This window comes from Rutilus rutilus (genome assembly GCF_951802725.1).
Source record: "Rutilus rutilus genome assembly, chromosome: 8".
Classification (NCBI taxonomy): domain Eukaryota; kingdom Metazoa; phylum Chordata; class Actinopteri; order Cypriniformes; family Leuciscidae; genus Rutilus; species Rutilus rutilus.
In genome coordinates this window covers 46,228,630-46,247,809 of record NC_140222.1, presented here as the reverse complement: position 1 = coordinate 46,247,809, position 19,180 = coordinate 46,228,630, and the positions used below count along the sequence as shown (strand labels likewise).

Below are 19,180 nucleotides of genomic sequence, written 5' to 3'. Positions count from 1 at the left end.
TGTGGAAAATCGTTCTCATTTTCTTAAAAGAGAGAACCCCCCCCTTTTTTTTATCTGCACAGTTAAGGCAACAGCCCAGCAAAGACAACCCCATCTTCCTCCCAACGGATTCAAAGGCCGACTGGAGACTGGCCAAGATCTTCGTCCGAAACGCAGAGTTTGGCGTTCACGAGGTGGACTTTCACCTGCTAAGGTCTCACCTGCTGGCGGAGGTGTTCACCGTGGCCACGTTACGCAATCTTCCCTCACCACATCCTCTCTACAAGGTATTGAATCTGTCGCGCATGAGTTGGTTTGACGTGTGAACGGTGAGGGCTCATGGCATGTCTGGGGCAAAAAATGGCATGGCATAGCATGTCGGGCTTTTTAGTTGGCAAAACTTAATTAATTTAGTAAAGAAAACGTGTTGGTCAAGTACTGTTAACTCAAAATCATTAGTTGTGTTAACAACAACAAGCTTTAAAGGGTTAGTTCACCCAAAAATGAAACTTCTGTCAGTAATTACTCTCCCTCATGTTGTTCCAAACCCGTAAGACTTTCGTTCATCTTCGGAACACAAATTAAGATATTTTTGATGAAATCTGAGAGCTGGCTCACTCCTCCATAGGCTTCTATGTAATTGAAAATTGCTGGCACAGAAAGTTAGTAAAGACAATGTTTAAAATAGTCCAAGTGACTACAGTGGCTCAACCATAAGTTTATCAAGCGACGAGAATACTTTTTGTGCGCAAAAATAACAAATATAACGACTTTATTCCACTATTCATTTTCTGAACTATCAGTTTTCTGCTAGTGAGTTCACGTAGTGTAACAGCGCAGTGCGTCTGGGTTGTACGTCAGAACGTAGGCTCACTATTGGCCAGCATCACACGCATCACACACATGACCAGCGTCGGCCAATAGAGAGCCTACGTTCTGACGTACAACCCAGAAGCGCTGCGCTGTTATGGGGGTTGGACAACATGGACAACATGAGGGTAAGTAATTACTGAAAGAATTTTCATTTTAACCTTTGAGGGTTAGTTCACACAAAAATGAACATTCTTTCATCATTTACTCGCCCTCATGACGTTCCAAACCCATTAGACTTTGGTTAGACTTTGAAACACAAATTAAGATATTTTTTAATGAAATCTAGGAGATTTCTGTCCCTCCATTGAAAGTCCAGGTAAACAAAACTTAAAAGATTCAAAAAGGTTATAAAAGGCATTGTAAAATGAATCCATTTGATTTTAGCATATTAATGACCTTCTTGGATCTTTTAAGTTTTGGTTGCCTAGACTTTTAAAGAAACCTCTCTGGTTTTCTTTAATTATATCTAAACGTGTGTTTCAAAGACTAACCAAAGTCTTATGGGTTTGGAATAACATGAGTGACAAACGATGACAGAATTTAAATTTTTAGGTGAACTATGCCTTTAACACAATCTCAAACAGCCTTCGCTTACATCAACAGAAGGTTTTTAAGTAAATGTGGTTTTGGTTCTAGAGATTTGTGTCCAAGGGAAAGAAAAACGTAGAATTTAGCACATTAATCAGCCTAAAAATTAGGCACATGGCACCTGGAAAGTTGTCAAGATCATCCATGACTATGGCTCCGTCTAGACTAATGTTGTGCAAGACTCCAAATAGTGCTTGTGGAGGGAGAATCCTGGCTGTCTTCCCTTGTCATGGTCAGAATCCTGATTAAAGAAGTTTTGGGTGTGTCAATCTCAGTCCTAATAAAAACAGGAACAGCAATATTTAAATTCTGGTTACATTACAAATGAAAATCCATATCCAAAATGCATATGCATATGCAGAGTTTGCATGTCTGATCTAAGATGAGAGAGCTGAATGAAGCATATTGAATGTCTATATGTAATGTATGTGAGGGGAATCAAAGTTTTTAATGAAATATACAGAGAAAGTTACCTGTACACATTTGTTAAAAAAAAAAGAAAGAAAAAAAAAAGGGTTCTTTTCAAGAATGAGAGGAAGGCCATGAAGAACTGTGCACGTAGCAGTGATGAAAGTGCTCTGGATAAAAAAAAGTTTAACATGGAATATAAAATTAGCTCAAAAATCTAGTAACAAAATAATTCAGTGACGTCAGCACTCTGATAAATATGTTACAACATAGAATGAAATAAAAAAAACTGAGCTAAAACACTACCAGAATTTTGTTTAAGAAAGAAGCATTGGAAAGCTTACCATATTTAATTTGCGCAAGACACTCAGAAAGTCTCTTTTCAACTGCCACTTTTTTTGTTTCAAGCAGCATTTTGATCAAGCGATGAGGAAAATTCTGGTTTGAGGCTTTTGATTGTGATGCGATTAAACTCTGCATTGATTTGTGAAGAAAAAAAAAAGTGAATTATGCATTGGGCTTTTGGTTAATGTGTTAAGGGATAATTGTTTGGTTTGCATCAACATGTTGGGAATTATTTCATAAATAATGAATGAACACAAACAGTTTGTGTGAAGGCATGGAATTGGACTAGTTCTGGTGCAGCTTCCATATTTTAAACGACATTGCCACAAAAAAAACCACAATACACACATTACTATTGTATGTCTCATTCCATAAAACAAATCCTGCAAATTAAGAAAATAATATTGTAACATTCTGCCTATACAAAGAAAAAATATACACCACAAAATATACATTCTAGACACTCTATGAAAGCGTTGGATAGAATTGCTCACAATGTAAACAAAACAACAAGCTAGATCAACTGACAACCCAGAACTGAAAATCAATATATACAATATATACAAAAATGTATGTAAGTGTGTGTTCCAATCCAATGTTGTGTATGTGTGTGCGTTGAATCGGCCTCACCGGTAAGCCGTTTCAAGCAGTGCGGCTTGGCTGTCATTGACTGTGACTGTTTGACTCTTTGAGGAGATATACTTGCTGGATTATTTCACCTTGGAGATCGCTTCACAGGACAGCGCTGTTGCTCATCTTGTGCACGGACACGGAAATAAAAATAAAAATAAAAATAAAGAAAAAAATAAAATAAAGAAAAAGATGTCATTCCGCCCGTGCGTTTCTGGATGCATTCGTTCCCTGTCTCTCTGTAATGGTCACAATTGTTGCATCACGTGATTGGGCTTACAGCACGCTGAAGCAGCTTTTGTGGACAGTTCATGTTCTCATTGTGGGAATATGACTGTCGTGGTGTTGAGGTCGAGACTCGCCTTCGTCCGCGAAGCGAGAGTGCCCATTACCACGCCCTGCCTTCAGGTGCCACGTGGGGTGGGTGTCAGGAGGATAGTGTTGGATGTCTCACCCGGTAACCATTCACTGGGCTCCTCACTCCTCCCTTCCACCGCAGCCAGTGGAATCCCCCGTGGAGCGTGCTGGTCCATCCGTAATGGGTGGACCGGCCGTTTCAACCAGGGCTCCCCCAGAGGACAGCTTGGTGCGGTTCGAGGACCCGATTATCCGCCTTCTCACGCATCCCCTGCAGTCCAGTGGAGACAGGTAAGTGTTGCACTGCACACTCACATCTCTGTCTTCCACCTCGCTGCCCCACCTCAGGTAAGTTTGTGGTCTCCTGGGCCTGATTTGTAGAGGCGAAAGAGCTTCCCAAACAGTCTGGACCGGCTATGCGATTCATGATCGCCGGCGCCCACTCAAGTTCAGTGATAATATCACATCTAGTGTTGAGCAGTGCTCCTGTCTTGTGCGCGAATGTCGTTGTCCTACTAGTGAAGGACACGATCGTGCCGCTCCCTCCAGCCGATATGAAGGCCAGTTTTTAAGGAACTCGTCCTTCATGTACCTAGTACGAGGTGGGTCCTGACCATCTTGGCCCTGTGTCACTTGAAACGGGCCCTTTTTCGAAAGCGTCCGTCCAAGTTACTACACAGTCAGGCGTCTCGTCCCCAAGTTTGGTCTGCAGCGTTCGACCTGAATGACATGTACTTCAGATCTCTAGCCTTCCACATCACGGGCCATCCTGCGTGTGCGTTCGAGGGTTCGAAGTATCAAGTAAAGAATCCTACCCTTCGAGTGCTCCATAGCCAGTTGGGTCTTCAGGTCAACTGGGAGAGAGTAATCTCACCCAAGGGCTGAGTATCTCTTTTCCAGTAAGGAGATTGACTCGATCCAACATGTCTCCTCAAGAAGACGGCGTGTCTGGTCGGTGCTACACAGAAGTGAGAAAGGGTCCCACTGAAAAAAAATTTCAGAGGCTCCTGGGGCATATGGTAGATGCAGCCACATGGCTTCCTCCATATGGAGACCACTTCAGCACTGGCTTAAGGTTGAGTCCCGAGGTGACCGTGGCAGAGCCGCATGCCCGGTGTGACAACAGATCACCCCGGCCTGCAGCCAAACCCTCAGTCCGTATTCAGTCCTTTGTTTCTCCGGGTCACAGCCCTGAAAAGGGGCCACGTACAAAGGGCATGCTTTAACGGAGGCCTGGGCGACCTCTGACTGCATTGGTATCCATTACCTCGAGTTGTTGCAGTTCACCTCGCTTTGAGCCACGGCTGCTCTTCGAGCTGTTACTGGTCTAAAATACACATAGCGACCTTTGCGCTGAGCTTCCCTTGCATGTCACAACTCGCCCGTCACCTCCTCCTTGGACTTGGAAGCTTCTGAAGTCGCTTCATTCCACTATTTCTTTTGGCCCGCTCAATCGTGTCGCCCACGAGCCCCACGACAGCCTATGGCCAGGGAGAGTGGAGACTCCATCCCCAGCCGTCCAGCTGGGCAGGTCTGTCCCTTGTTCAGACATTAGCTCCGGCTTGCCCTGGGGCCCCGCAGAAATGCGTACCCTAGTGAGCCTTCTAAAAAGTGACTACACGATTCATTATCGCTTGGCGTCCGCTAAAGTTCAGTGATTCTCATCACACTCAGGTGTTGAGCAGAAATGCTCCTGAAGCTCAGTGATCTTCTTCACCCCTGGTGTTGAGCAATGCTCCTGTCTTGTGCACGCAGGTCGCTTGCACATAAAGTGCTAGATCAGGAGTGGAACAGGTCTTGATAGTTGCCCCTTTTTTGGCCCAACCAGACCTAGTTCTCCTCGACAGCCCTTCCTGACTTTCCCCTGAATACATTCTCAGGGACGGGGCATGATGGCACCCACGTTCAGGAAGAGGAAGTGTTGCTTACGCCGAATAGAAGTGGAACCTATTCATCTTCTCTCCGTGAGGAGATCCTGAAAGTGTTCGGTCATTTCAGTGCTCTCTTTCCTGCAAGATGGGTTGGAGTGAGGGCTTTGTCCCCCACCCTCAAAATGATGTTGCCTCTATTTTTTCTTTGACTCACATCATGATGCAGTAGCTGGGAAGCACGTCCTGATCACCAGGTTCCTGAGGGAGCAAGGTAACTAAAAGCCTTGCGCCCCTCTTTATCCTCTTGGGCCTTAACCTGTTAACCGTTGCCAGTGCGCCCGCGCACTGAAGCGTTATTTATTTATTTAATTCAAAATTACTATCAGATTTAATGTTATACCTTGACAAACTATACATAATTAAAAAGATATAATACTCAAGTTTCAGTATTTGACCACTATTGTATTCTGAGAAACTCATAGTGACAGTTATGTCTTAATTTGTGTCAGGAGTTATGAAATGAAAAAATGAGTCGATACCTTTAATATGAATTATGCGCGTCAGCCGCTTTCATTCATAAAAAACTCCGTGCTGTCGTCATGACAGCGATACACAAAACAACGTCCCTCAGGGCTTTAGCTCAAAAATGTGCAGATTTGGAGAAATATTGATAGATTCTCATAGATTTACATCATATTTCTATAGACAGGAATAATATTTATTGAATTTATACCCAAATGCGTCGATGTAATCTTTATGAGCATTTGGTATTCCGATACTGTGTTTTTTAATTCATACCAATAGCCTGAGGGCGCTACATGCACAATAATAGTCCATATATGGAACATGAAGAAGAGCCATGACCATGTGACATTCCAGGACGTCACTGATACACACAAAGCTAACGAGATCGCGCTGTAACATGCAGATACAGATGTTTTGAAGACAATAAACATGATTGCACTGATATTTGAGTTACCTGTGTTTTTCAAGCCATGCCAGGTATTTTCATAATAATAGATTATATTTATAATGTAATGCTAATCTATATAGACTATCATTGTGCAGAACACTATCCAATAGTATATTTTCTGTCTGATTTTTTTTTATCTGAAGCCAAATTAGATCACAGAAGATTATTTAAAATACTCAACGTGCGTTAAAAAGTAAGTTTAGAGCACAAACATGGTTTTAATCTCATAAATTGTCGTGTATTGATGGTGTGCTAAGCTAACATGCTAGCTAGCCCTAGGTGCACCTGCTACCTAGAAGTTATACTTTTATTATTTTTTGAATGCTACCTGAAATGTGTCTTTATTCAAGAAATGCATTTGATACAGTTTAAAATGTGGGGTAAACTTTGAGAAAAGAAATTAGGGACTGAAACCCTATGAATAGCCTGTGAATAGCCAGTCGTTAGTAGCTATAATGCAGACAAAAGAAATGCATATTTCGAGCCATAACCAGGCTGGAGAGGTGTGAATGTGTGCAGGGGGAGACTGAGACTGAATGGGGATCGTCTGCACCACAAAACAATAGAGACAATATACTGGATAGATGGTTAGAAGATGACAATAAACATCAGTAGCATTTTAGCGTCAAATCAAAATAAAGTCATTTGACATGGTCTTGAAAAACATTTAACTAAATACAGAGTTTTGGACTTATTATCTTCAGATTTTAAACATAGAATGTTTAGACATATGGCTTTAGCTGTAGTGCATTTCTAGATTGCTCCAGTGCCAACTTCAATTTTATTTTCATGAGGATGTTTCATAAAAATTAATTTCTAATAATTTTACAAAACTTTGAAGCTATTTATAACAATTTTTGTCATTATGACAATAATTAATTCTACATTTACAATAAACTGCCAGGTGTCAGCTTTCAAATGAGATCATACTTGTGCTTTTAATGCAAAGGGTTCATGAACTGTATCTGTTTCAGTTTGGGTATGTCATTTCTGGGGATTTTTCAAAAGTGGGGTTGCAGCTTAACAGGTTAACTCTGGTGCTACAGCACTGCAGAGACAGCCCCTGAGCCACTGCAGGCAGTGAGTTAAAAATTCTGTTTTTAAAGAAACAGTTCTCCTGCTCACGTGGTCTCTACTAGAGGGTAGGGACTTGCTTGCTTTCGGTCAACGAGTTGTGCCTGGAATTTGGGCCGGCTACCTCTCACTAGCTGAGACCCCGGCCTGGATGTGTGCCCAAGGTTCCTACCTCTCCCTAAAAGGTGGGACCAGGTGGTGAACCTGCAAGCGCTGCCCCAGAGGGGCCAGACCCAGCCCTGGCTTTCTCTGTCCATCCACTTCATTGCAGTTATACGTGCACAGAATGCAAGCCTTAAGGCCCCAGACCAGCTCTTGTCTGATAAGGAAATCAGCTGAAAGGGAAGGCTGTTTCCAAGCGACGTTGGCCCACTGATAAAGGTGGCTGCCTTCATCTTGGTGTTAAATCCCGAGATGCACTTGTCCACTTACGTGGTGAGCTCCTCTGAAGTGAGTGTGTGCTCCCGCCTAGGCGTTGACACAGTGTGCTTCGCTGACAGATAATCTAGAGTTGGGGGCTGGGCGACACCTATGTTCAAACCGCTGCTTCTCGTGGGCTCACATTTCATGAAGCCAGTTTCACTCGAGCCCGGTTCGAAGTGTTGGCTTGCTGCGCCATCCCCCTCCTATGGACTGGATACGTGCGCCATTTTTGCTCCAGTTGAGTTCCCTTTAACCCAGGGTTTCTCAAACTCGGTCCTGGAGGGCCACTGTCCTGCACAGTTTAGCTCCAACCCTGATCAAACACATCTGAGCAAACTAATCAATGTCTTCAGGATCACTAGAAACTCACAGCTAGGTGTGTTTGATCAGGGTTGGAGCTAAACTGTGCAGGACAGTGGCCCTCCAGGACCGAGTTTGAGAAACCCTGCTTTAACCGAACCCTGTCGAGTTCCTCCTTACCTTCTGGCGACGGACGCGGCGGAGCATCCGAAGCCAGGCCTACCACTCGTATGCACTAGTGGAACTTGTGCTAGGCTGGGTCCATATGTTGCGATCCCCACGGTGATCCCATATGTGTATTCTTCCACAATACGACTCCCTACGGCGAGCCCGTGTCTTCCCTTGGCAGAGTCTTCTGCCTTCACTGTCTGGTGAGTAGCTCCCCCTGGTTATAGGCTGGAGCCTCACCAGTGACATTCCATATGTTGTACTGCCCGTCAATTCGCCCAGTCCATATGTGTATTCTCCACATGTTATCTCCTTGTGAGCAGGATGTGGCCTCCGCAGCGTCCCTTCCTTCCATGTACAGGGAACGCTTTCCTAGTGGTCCTGTAGGAACAGCAGTCACTTCCCTGGCCTAAAGCCCTGTCCCTTCTCCGCCTTAATTCGCGGGGGGATCAGAAGGCTTCTGTCTAGTCACTGGAAGATAGCAGTACTAGTGACGCTTTCAATAATCCCCATTTCAGTCGACGTCGACTACGTCTGACGTTCTCGACTGAAAGGGAATGTCCTGGTTGTGTATGCAAACCAACGGAGGACGTAGTCCCTTCGCCACTATTGCTGGACCACCACTGACTCCGGGGGCTGATCGGCTCCTCAGCGAAAAAGCAACTGGTGCGTGCGTCCACTTCCATGTTTATACCCGCGCTGCGGGGCGGAGCATGTAATCACGCACGGCAATGTTGAATTGGCTTAATTAAATAGTAGTACGAAGAAGACAGGCACACTAGGCGTGATCCCCTTTTCAGTCAACGTCGACTACGTCCTCCGTTCCCTCCTTCAGGGAAAGGTTGGTATGTAACAGAAGTGTCTGAAGACTCACTCTCACTTCCAGGAGCCGATTAACCTCCTTAACATTTAAACGATTGTGATCCACTATTTTCTTAGCTTTTTTCCTTTTTCCTCTTTTGCTTGCCTCAAAAAAAATAGATTCATCCTCCGCCACATCCAAATCATCAACACCTGCCTCAGCCACAACAGCAGCAACATTGTTTTCCTGTACTGATTCATCTTTTCCTTCACTATTTAAAACAATATTTACGACCGCCTTTATCACAGTAAGCACTCTGTGTTTCTTTATCTAGGCACGCCCTAATAGTGTGACCTTCCTTCCCACAACCAAAACATTTCATCATACTTGAGGTCGCATAAATCACATAATCAAAGTTATCAACTTTCATAACAAGTTTCAATTCAAATCATGTACACATGTCGTCTAAAAGATTCCACATTCTGTAAGCTAGGAGAGTTGCACCGCATTGGGACTTTTTTAATCTTTGACATGATTTTACCGTGTCTCAACGGCTCTCTTTCCAAAGTTTCATCTTTAATGAACGGCGACACATTTGAAAGCGTTATTCTCTTTGCCAGTTGCACAAGCGGCATCACCGGGGTAAATGTATCATTGATCACAACATCATTTGCTACCACTGAATTCACTTTATCAATACTGTCTAAAAACAACACAACAGCGCTGTTCATTTGAGACACGGATATTATACTCTCACATCCCACCACATCTGCTACCGCTAAACTACACTGTTCCACTGAGCATTGTGTCTCAGCAAGTACTTTAATCCCATAACGTCTACTCAGCTTATCAAAAGCTGACGACGCCGGTACAGCTATGCCGGCCAGCAAAAGCAGGCGGCAGCATACTAAAACTGCTGTTCTAAAAAAAAAAAAACTCTTTATACTACAAACTAAAAAGAAAGAAAAAGAAAAAACATTAACACATAAACAAAAACAACTGATGGAAAAGTTAGAGAAAACTCACACACTCCGTTGGAAACGCACTCACTAAGACGCCAACTCACTCAGCACATGCGCGCAGAGAGAGAGAGAGAGAGAGAGAGAGAGAGAGAGAGAATTAATGTTATAATAATTGCAACTCTTTATGAAAGGGTCTGATCATTATCACAGAAATAATTTGGTTTCATTGTTCCCTTTTACTCATTTGCTAGAATGCCCTTCATTATTTCCCTTTTGGAGAGCAGGACTGACTCATCTATAGCCTGTGGACACAGACTACACAGAACATTAAGTACATGAGGGGTCACTAATATCTTAACTCAAACCCATTCACTTCCTTGTAACAATTCTCTCAAAAAAATGGAATCATTATGTGATTCATGTAAAAATAATTGGAATGGAATTCAGGGAGTCACATACAAAAGCAGGCTTGCAGGTACATGTACACACAAGCAGGTGCAATAACGCACACACTCACAGACAATAAATTAAAATAAATTCTTCATTCATATATTTTTATCTTCAAAGAATGTGAAGGCAGTGAATGCTAATCTCTTACATACTTTTCCTTCTGTAGCTCCTCTTTCCCCATATGCGATACACACTCCAGATCAACATCATGGCCCGGAAGCAACTGATATCCAAGGATGGGGCCATTAGCATGGTATGCATATGTCATGGTTAAAGAGGCACTAAAGGTTCAGTTTTCAATTATAATCTTAATACACTTTTTGTTGAATTAAGTTCACTATCCTATGTACCTGCAAACATATCTTGTAAGATTGGTAAAACTTTTTTTTTTTTTTAACCCATAATGTCTCTTTAATGTTTTCTGTGATGACTGACTTCTTGAACAATCTACTCTTACTAAATGTATTCTTTTTTTATTGAAATTTTGGGGAAATTATTATGGGATTTGTGGTGACAGAACTTCTTATACAGTAGCCTTTGACCTAACTTTATGTCATGTCTTCTCTCCGTTAATGATACCACTCTTAGTATGCAGGAGTAGGTGGAAAGCCATTGGAAAAGTTGCTGAAGCGTGCTACTGCCTCCCTGACCTACAGCGCCCTCTGTCTTCCCGATAACATCTCTGAGAGAGGCCTGGAGACTGTGCCCCAATACTACTACAGAGATGACGGGAAGAGACTGTGGGATATCATCAACAAGTATGACTACCAGTGGAGTTTAGTCTAGTGTTTTATTGATAGGCGTTATGCTTTCTACTCTCTCTCTGTGTGTGTGAGTGTGTGTGTGTGAGAGAGAGAGAGTTACATAATACATCCAGTTTTTAGGGCTGAACTAATACATCCTGTTGCACATTCTGATTCATATTTCAACAAATACAATGTCAATTATACAGGTTCATGGATTTATTATTTAGTGAGCACATGCTGTACACATACTGTGTTATAAATTGCTCTGGATAAATTCCTGCTTAAGAAATAAATGCAAAGCAAATCTACAAAAAAAAGTAAAGCTGTAAATATGTAAACCTGGTCATCTGACTGTGAGTTTGCTTACAGGTTTGTTGCAGCTTTCTTGTCACTCTACTATCAACATGATGAACACGTGCAGAAGGACACAGAGCTGCAGCGTTGGATCAGTGAGATATTCACCAATGGCTTCCTGGGAAGAGATTCCTCAGGTCTGTTATCAGTCCGTTATCAGGGCTGTTGCAGTTGAAGATGCTGCAAGTGTGATTTTTGGTGGGATAAAAATGTGACTAGAGTAGACCAATGCGTATTCATTTCCAACCGAATTGTTGCCATCTCAGAACATTTATTCCAACAAATAACAGTTTCCAACAGTTTCCTTTCTTTCTTTTTTTGTGCTCTTTTGTAAACCCCACTGTAATCCACTCTTTCATGGCAAATAACATGTCAAAAGCCAAAATTAGTTTGGTTTATGGCTCCACTCTCCATTTCAGTGTGTGTGTGTGTGTGTGTGTGTGTGTGTGTGTGCGGGTGCGCGCACATGTACAAACATCCTAAACTGAGTTCCTCACAGAAACAGCCTTTCATTCTTCTTCACAGGAATACCATCATCTTTTCAGACATTGAAAGAGCTTATCAAGTTTGTCACCATGGTGATCTTCACTGCATCAGCCCAACATGCCGCTGTAAACAGTGGACAGGTCAGTTAGTACAAGTCAATTCACTTCCAATCACACAGAGCCATTAAACCTACTCGACCCCCTCGAAAACGAGATGGCTCATCTCAAGGGGTTATTCCTCTTCAATAAATAAATGTCAGTTAAAGCTGCAGTCCGTGATCCTAATCTCATACACTTTTTCTCAAATCCAGCAAATTGCTCCACTATCATCTAGCTGTACGTTCAGTGTCACGTGTTCATGTGTCTTGATTCATGTGTATAGTTCTGTTCCAGTGTTTTGCGGTCTGTGTGTTAAGCCGAGTGCACACTGTGCGATTTTGGCCACGATTTGGCCGTCTGAGACAAATTTTGCTAATCCTAAAAGATTCCTCTAATCCTTGGCTAAAATCTGAAGTCTTCGATCGATAGTTTGATGTTCACCAACAGCCGACTAATGACCGTTGCGATCACATTTTATCTCCGACGAAATTCTGGCAGTATCAGAAGATTTGACTCACATTCCTGCAGTGTGACTTCTACAACCACCGTCAAATCGTCTTCGTTTTTCAAGACGAGCCATGACCAAAATTAACGTTAAAGACTTCTTTGTAGCCACCATTTCAATCCCGCGTGTAATGGAGCTCACTGTGAACTTACGTGTCATTGATTGATGTAAAACTCTGGATGAGTTTTCTTGCGTGCGTCCGTTTTTAACCCGCCTTGACTGTCATACAGTCTGACATTAATGACAACTGAGATCGTACAGTGTGACATGGCTTACAGTGAGGATCATGTTCGTACAGTCATAAATCACAGTGTGAACTTGGCTTTAATTAGCTAAGTCTTCCTCCGTTCCTTGCCTGTTTGTATCCTTGGTTAGAGATTTGATTAGAGTTCAGGTGTGTCTTGTTAATTAGTCTCATTAGTTCCTCTGTTTGTGGTGTACTTAAGCTCTGTTTAGTGCTGACCAGTTGTCAGAGATTCAAGTATTGCACTAACCAGTTTAAAAAAACATGCATTAAATTGTTAGTAAAATTGTATTAATAATGTTGTGAATGACAATGTATTAATATTAATAATTTTATTAGATATTTATGTATTTATTTATTTAATAGTAAGTAAAGTAGGCTATTTTGATCCACACTCAAAAAGTTGTTTGCCAACCGGCATTAAAAATCAGAAGAAGAAGAAGAATAAGACCAGTTGTCAGTTCTTACGTCTTGTTTATGCTGGGTACACACCAAAAGATTTTTTACATCTTATAAGATTTTCAAAATGTGATAGACCACAAACATGAGGACAAAAAATCCTAGATTTAACCGTTTTGCTCCTATAGTGTGTGGTGTGCCATGATGTGACAAAGACAGCACACCACACACAAACAGATTTTCATCCAGAGTCTCGACTGTGAACACAGGAAATCTCGCAATACTTCAGAATAAGGATGGCGGACGATATGCAGGAAAAAATTACGATGATAGTGTTTGGAATGATTTTGTTGTTGGAATTATCAACAAGCTGATCCTCCATCTCTGCTGTCCACATCAATTTCACTTTGTGCTGCGCCATGACTGCGTTTGTTATGCTTCTGTCGTCCATCATCTCGCTCTCTGATTGGATATTGTTTCGTTTCATGTGATAATCTCCAGAGCGTGCGCGTGTTTGTCCTCGGAGTTCCCCCCACACATCAGGATTTCTGATCGTAAATATTAAACATGTTGAATATTTACGATTCGCAATAGGGGCAGCTCCGACGTTCTTCCGATCAGGTTCGGACACTCTTAACACACCTCACACCAAGGGAAAATCTGATAAAATAATCTGTAGAACCATCAAGATAATCGGGACACAGCTAGGATTGCCGGAAGGGGGGAAATCGGCCCAAAATCAGCCCGATTATCTTTTGGTGTGTACCCAGCATTAGTTGGTTGTTCCCATGATTTTGTTTTGTGAAGATTTGAGTATGTCCTTGAAATGAAAGTTTAAGACTCCTGCACTTAGATCTTGTTTCATCTCTACTGCAACCTATAGTGGACATTCAGTGTTCGAAGGGGAGGGGTTTCATTTGAATTTGGCTATTTAGCTCAAATGTCAACAACCTTTCACGAACCCATATTTGCAGACTCTGCTTTAAACTGTTTTCTGTTATTATTATTACCTCAAGATGCGTTAATCCCCTAGTCAAGTCAAGTCACCTTCATTTATATAACGCTTTTAACAATATGGATTGTTTCAAAGCAGCTTTACAGAGATGATAGGAAATGACCGTAACAGATTGTTTAGGCCTTACAGCAGCTCTAGAATAAAGTTATTGTCCAACTAAAGTTAGTTTTAATTGATTGATTCACTTCCGTTGCGAAGATCATTAGTTATTAACTTAGTCCGCTAACACACACTGTTCTAACAGGAAAACCCTTAACGCACTCCAGCCGCCCTTCCGCACAACAACAGTGCCTGATGTCTCGAGAACACACTCCCTGAAATAGGTTCGAAGGTGCAAATGATTATCAGTTATCTCTGCGCAAACCTCAAAAACGCAAACCCGCGGAAACGCAGGCGTCGCGCACATGCGCAATAGGTAAGCGCGTTTGTATATGTATGTGCGGAGGTGTGTAGTCCTTCTTTACAAATCAACCCTCAATAAAATACTTGTCTGGCCTAAAAAATGTATAATACAGACATTTTTTGTCGTGTCTGCGTAGCCACGCGAACCGGAATTATCCCGACAACATTTTATCTGTACTGAGGTAAAGGGGAGGAGTGTGGGGGCGCACAGATACTGCAGAGGGGGCACGGGAGATCGGCACAAAAACAGAAGCCGTTACAACGGCTTTCAAGTGTGTGAATAGCGGTTGGCGCTCTGCCTTTATAAAGCGGCACCAAACACCAATTCCACTGAATCGTTCTTAAGACTGTTGACTTGTCACCAGATTTTTTTTAAGTGTTTAAGGGGGGCATTACTAAAAAAGTTTGAGAACCACTGCCCTAGAACAAGTAGCCCAGGACGACGAGAAAAACCTGTCCATATCCACTTTCCATGGCCTAAGTAATGTGAATTATGCGCTCTTGTTATTCTTTATGAATATTTGACTTATATATCACATTTCTCACAAATTCTTTCGCCCCAGTTTGACTTTGGCGGCTGGATGCCTAACTACCCCACTGCCCTCCGAAAGCCCCCTCCCAAGGAGAAAGGCCAGACCACTGAGGACACGATCCTGGAGACCCTACCTGATGTGGGCACGACGGTGAATGGGATGGCTGTCCTGAAACTCCTGAGCAAGGACTCTGCAGACCATGTGAGTTTTTACATCATTAGGGCACATGTTTAAAGACTGAAATAAATTTTGCTGTGAAAAGGGGAAAAATGTAATGGTGTTCTTGCGTATGCCATCATGTTACTCAGGGTGGCAATGGCTTACTCGCACTGCTTTCATTCCTGTAGTTTGCATTACCTGACTGTTACATTACAAAGGAGATTTAGCAAAAACTGTAAGCATAGTGTTGAAGTGGGCTCTTACAGAGTATTAGTGTGCTGTCATACGCACTGTGTTAAACAATGTTATAAACATGTTTCTTATCAACATGTTATTTACGATTACAATCTTGATACCATGTCTGTAGTACCCTCTGGGACATTTCCCAGAAAACCTGTATGATGAAGAGGTCCCTTGCAAGCTCATTGAAGATTTTCAAAAGGATCTGAGGGAGTTGTCAGATCTCATCGAGAAGCGGAACAAGACGTTGGAGCTTCCCTACACCTATCTGAACCCCAAAAATGTGGACAACAGTGTAGCCATTTGAAAGGATACAGTAGTCCTTCTTAATACATTTGTCTTTCTATTAATAGCTTTGTCAATAAAAATAAAGACCAAAGCAAAAATAAATCAAAGTGAGTCATGGATGTTGCCTTTCAGAGAAAATAAGATAACACTGCTTAATGTGTGCACTCCAAAAAATTTCAAAAAGTCAAAAAATCTTAAAATAAAGCAATAATTCTTGTTTTGATTCTTTTTTCTTTGAAGATAAATTAACTAGCCTAGAACTAAAAGTAAAAGATTATTTAGCTTGTTTTGAGAAAATATAACTTTAATTTTTCTTACTTCCCAGCCAACATGTATATGTGGGCCCCACATGGTTTATGCTTGGGCTACGTGGGTACCAAGTGGGCATGGTCCCAAAATGGGCATCTTATCTGGGGCCCACTTGGGTCAGCTAAGTAGGTCCCACATGGGCAAAAACAGGTGGGCTCCCCATGTGGGTCCTAGTTGGGTCACTAATGGGAAATGAGTGCTTTGGTTCAAAAAGGTGTAAAGTTTTTCTTTCTTCAAAGCAGACCAGGAGACGTTGGGGATCACGTTCAAACAAAGTTATTCTTTATTGAGGACTTTGCGTTGACGTGGCTGCAGGAATCCAACATAATCTAACTAAGGGAACTTTACATGGTATCTTATAGGCATTTTAGGAGGAGGGACTTTTGAAGGTGGAGACAAATTCAAACAAAGCATGTAACAGGTTTAGGTAACACCCTAGGACTGAGGGTCTGGCCAATCCTAATTCATTCAGCATAAGGCTCCAAGAGCCATTTGGGTCCGAAAGCCATTTGCAGAACAAAAGGTGAGATTCTCAGTGAATCATTCGTGTGCTAATCCCATCAGTCTGAGTGAAACTGGGGCTTCAAGAGACATTTACACAACAGGAATTGCAACTTTGCTGAGATCTAAACCTTAAAAGCTAAAATCAGTATTCTTCACCGTGATGTTATGTAAGGAAGCATATCTGAAATAGATTCTTAAATTTGTAACCCTTCAGTACCTTTAAATAGTTTATTAACCCCCTGAGGTCTGCTGGATTTTCTTCACATTGTAGCACTATAAACTTAAATTACTCCATCATTTATGGTCATACAGAAAAAAGAAATATAAAAAAAGCATCTGTGATATTTCTACTTTTGTATGTGTCCACTTACAATCAAATCAAAACATTGTGCTTTTATAAAATAAAGAAAACAAACAGGGTGTGCGTTCTGCCTCTCCGTCGCGGTGAACTTTTTTTTTCTTGAGCACGTCTATAAACTGAAACAAAACTCTTGTCACACATTTATGAGCCATATACCTTTATAAACATTTAAGTGTGTACTTTTAAATGATCGGATTCAAACTGAAAACAAATATTCTCTGTTTAAGTAATTTGTATAAAACCAACAAGATGTCCAGCTTCTCACAAGCTTGCTCATTATATTTAATTTGACCACGCCCACTCGCGCAAAAGAGATTGACATGCAAATCTCCACATGGAACGCGAACGCGCTCATTACCACAAAAACAAAACACCAAAACACTTCATCAGTCTCTGCTTTTCGTCGAGTTTGAAAGACGCGCCGTGAGCTTACATTGGATTTACCTCAGAAGAAGAAGAATGCGATTTCAAGAAAAGAAAGATAAGGTAAGAAATTCTTACATATTAGTTTGTTATTGTTACATAAATTTCACATTGCAGTTGAACTGTTGCTAGATATATGGTGAATATTATAATATTTAGACCCGTGTTTACTGTTACTGTGTTTGTGGATATCTGCTCAAACGTAGATATGTATATGGTAACCATAATGTTTTATATTTGAGCGCGATCGCGTTTGAATGTATCATATTTTGGATTGCGATCGCGTTTGACAAGCAAAACGCACCAAACGGCTTCATGTTTTTACTATTATCTCATTTCATATCATCATAACGAATGGAAACATTTGAAGTAACATGATAATTAATATATTTTTCTCTAGCTTAGTTGTTACTGAAATTTTTTGGAAGATTTATAGGCTGCTATGGTTATTGTTATTATTATTTTATTTTATGCAGCACTGCGCATAGCCTATGCCTACAAGGCACAACAAACCTGGTGTTCATTATATTATATATTGTTGGAAACATTTGTGTGTGTGTGTGTGTTCTGTGAATTTTAAAAAGCAAATTTAACCAGAGAAATCTAAAATTTATTCCCAAAATCGTGCAGGCCTTTCTCTTGATATCAGTATGTTCACTTTTTTTTTTTTTTCAGGGCCCAGAGGCCACTGAGTCCTGCTGACTTCAACATTCAAAGTACATGTCTCTGTACATGAACATGGTAAAGTGAAAATCAAACACCTTGGAAATGAAAGGTATGTACAATGTTTTTAGGAATGGCACAAAGGTCTCTGTCTTTGGATCATTGTTTTCAATGAGTGCTTTTTTGTCATTTGTTGTGTATCTTTGGATTATGTTGTGTTGTAAATAAGGCTGTCAATCGATTAAAACTTTTAATCAATTAATCGCATGATTGTCATGAGTTAACTCGTGATTAATCGCACATTTTTTTATTTGTTCTAAATGTACCTTAAATTTATACTTTTCAAGTTTGTAATACTCTAATCAATGTGGGCATGGATAAATATGGATGCTTTATGCAAATGTATGTTTATTATTGAAACCATAGTCAACATAGAGCATGAAGACGAGACATGTTTCAAAGGTCATAGATGTTTTTCAAAGAACTTGTTCATGTCTATTAGACACATGTAGAAAGAACAAAGAAATACCAGGTTCCCATTACTTCTCTTTCTTTGCACTGAGCAATTAACACAAACATGTTTAGATTTTTGCATGACAGGGCAGCTCTTCTGAAAATGCTAAATGTACATTTATTATTTATTATTAGGCTACATTATAGTTTGTCTCTCTCTGTGCCCATTTTGATGAAGCTAAATTCTCAATAAAACTGTTTTCATTGGTATATTTTACTGTTTCTGTTGTCAAACAACGGAACGAATATGAAATGGTGACTGAAACGCGACCCATTAAGACATAACCAGCTCTCCCTTCCAAGATGTTAATCTGCACAAAAATCCTGATAATCGAGCCGTCGTCTGATTAAATCAAATACACATAAGATAAACACAATATCTGTTTTGCGATTTCGGCTATACTTGCATGTAAAATTACAGAAGCAACATCATATCTGTGTTTAACTGAATTAAAGCGGTGCTCCTCTCTCCAGCGCGAGACGCAGAGAGAGAGCGAGAGAGAGAGAGGCGCAAGCGCGTGCTGGGAGAGCAGTACCGGCGGTACTGGTAGATTCTCAGAAACTAAATAAGGTTTGGGCGCTTTGTTGAAAGGAAAAAAATCGCTAAATGGGTCTGCAATGTCGCTAAGTTGGCAACACTGTGTATCTCCATTTCTCCAACTAGGTTTTGGGCCACGGGTCAAACAGAAAATACGCGCTGCGTTAATCGAGCGTTAAAAAAAAGTGCCGTTAATA

General features: G+C 41.3%; 1 protein-coding gene across 1 annotated transcript in view; it reads left to right on the top strand.

Moving 5' to 3' along the window:
• The window catches only part of LOC311295384 (hydroperoxide isomerase ALOXE3-like), a 31,746-nt gene extending 15,967 nt beyond the window's left edge, over window positions 1-15,779 (top strand). Inside the window, exons 10-16 of the mRNA XM_084416730.1 lie at window positions 63-266; window positions 10,370-10,456; window positions 10,792-10,961; window positions 11,319-11,440; window positions 11,829-11,929; window positions 15,016-15,186; window positions 15,512-15,779. Of these exons, the coding sequence (XP_084272856.1) occupies window positions 63-266; window positions 10,370-10,456; window positions 10,792-10,961; window positions 11,319-11,440; window positions 11,829-11,929; window positions 15,016-15,186; window positions 15,512-15,691 (1,035 nt within the window). The 3' untranslated portion in view covers window positions 15,692-15,779. The remainder of the gene's footprint in view (window positions 1-62; window positions 267-10,369; window positions 10,457-10,791; window positions 10,962-11,318; window positions 11,441-11,828; window positions 11,930-15,015; window positions 15,187-15,511) is intronic.
• Window positions 15,780-19,180: the final 3,401 nt, after the last annotated feature.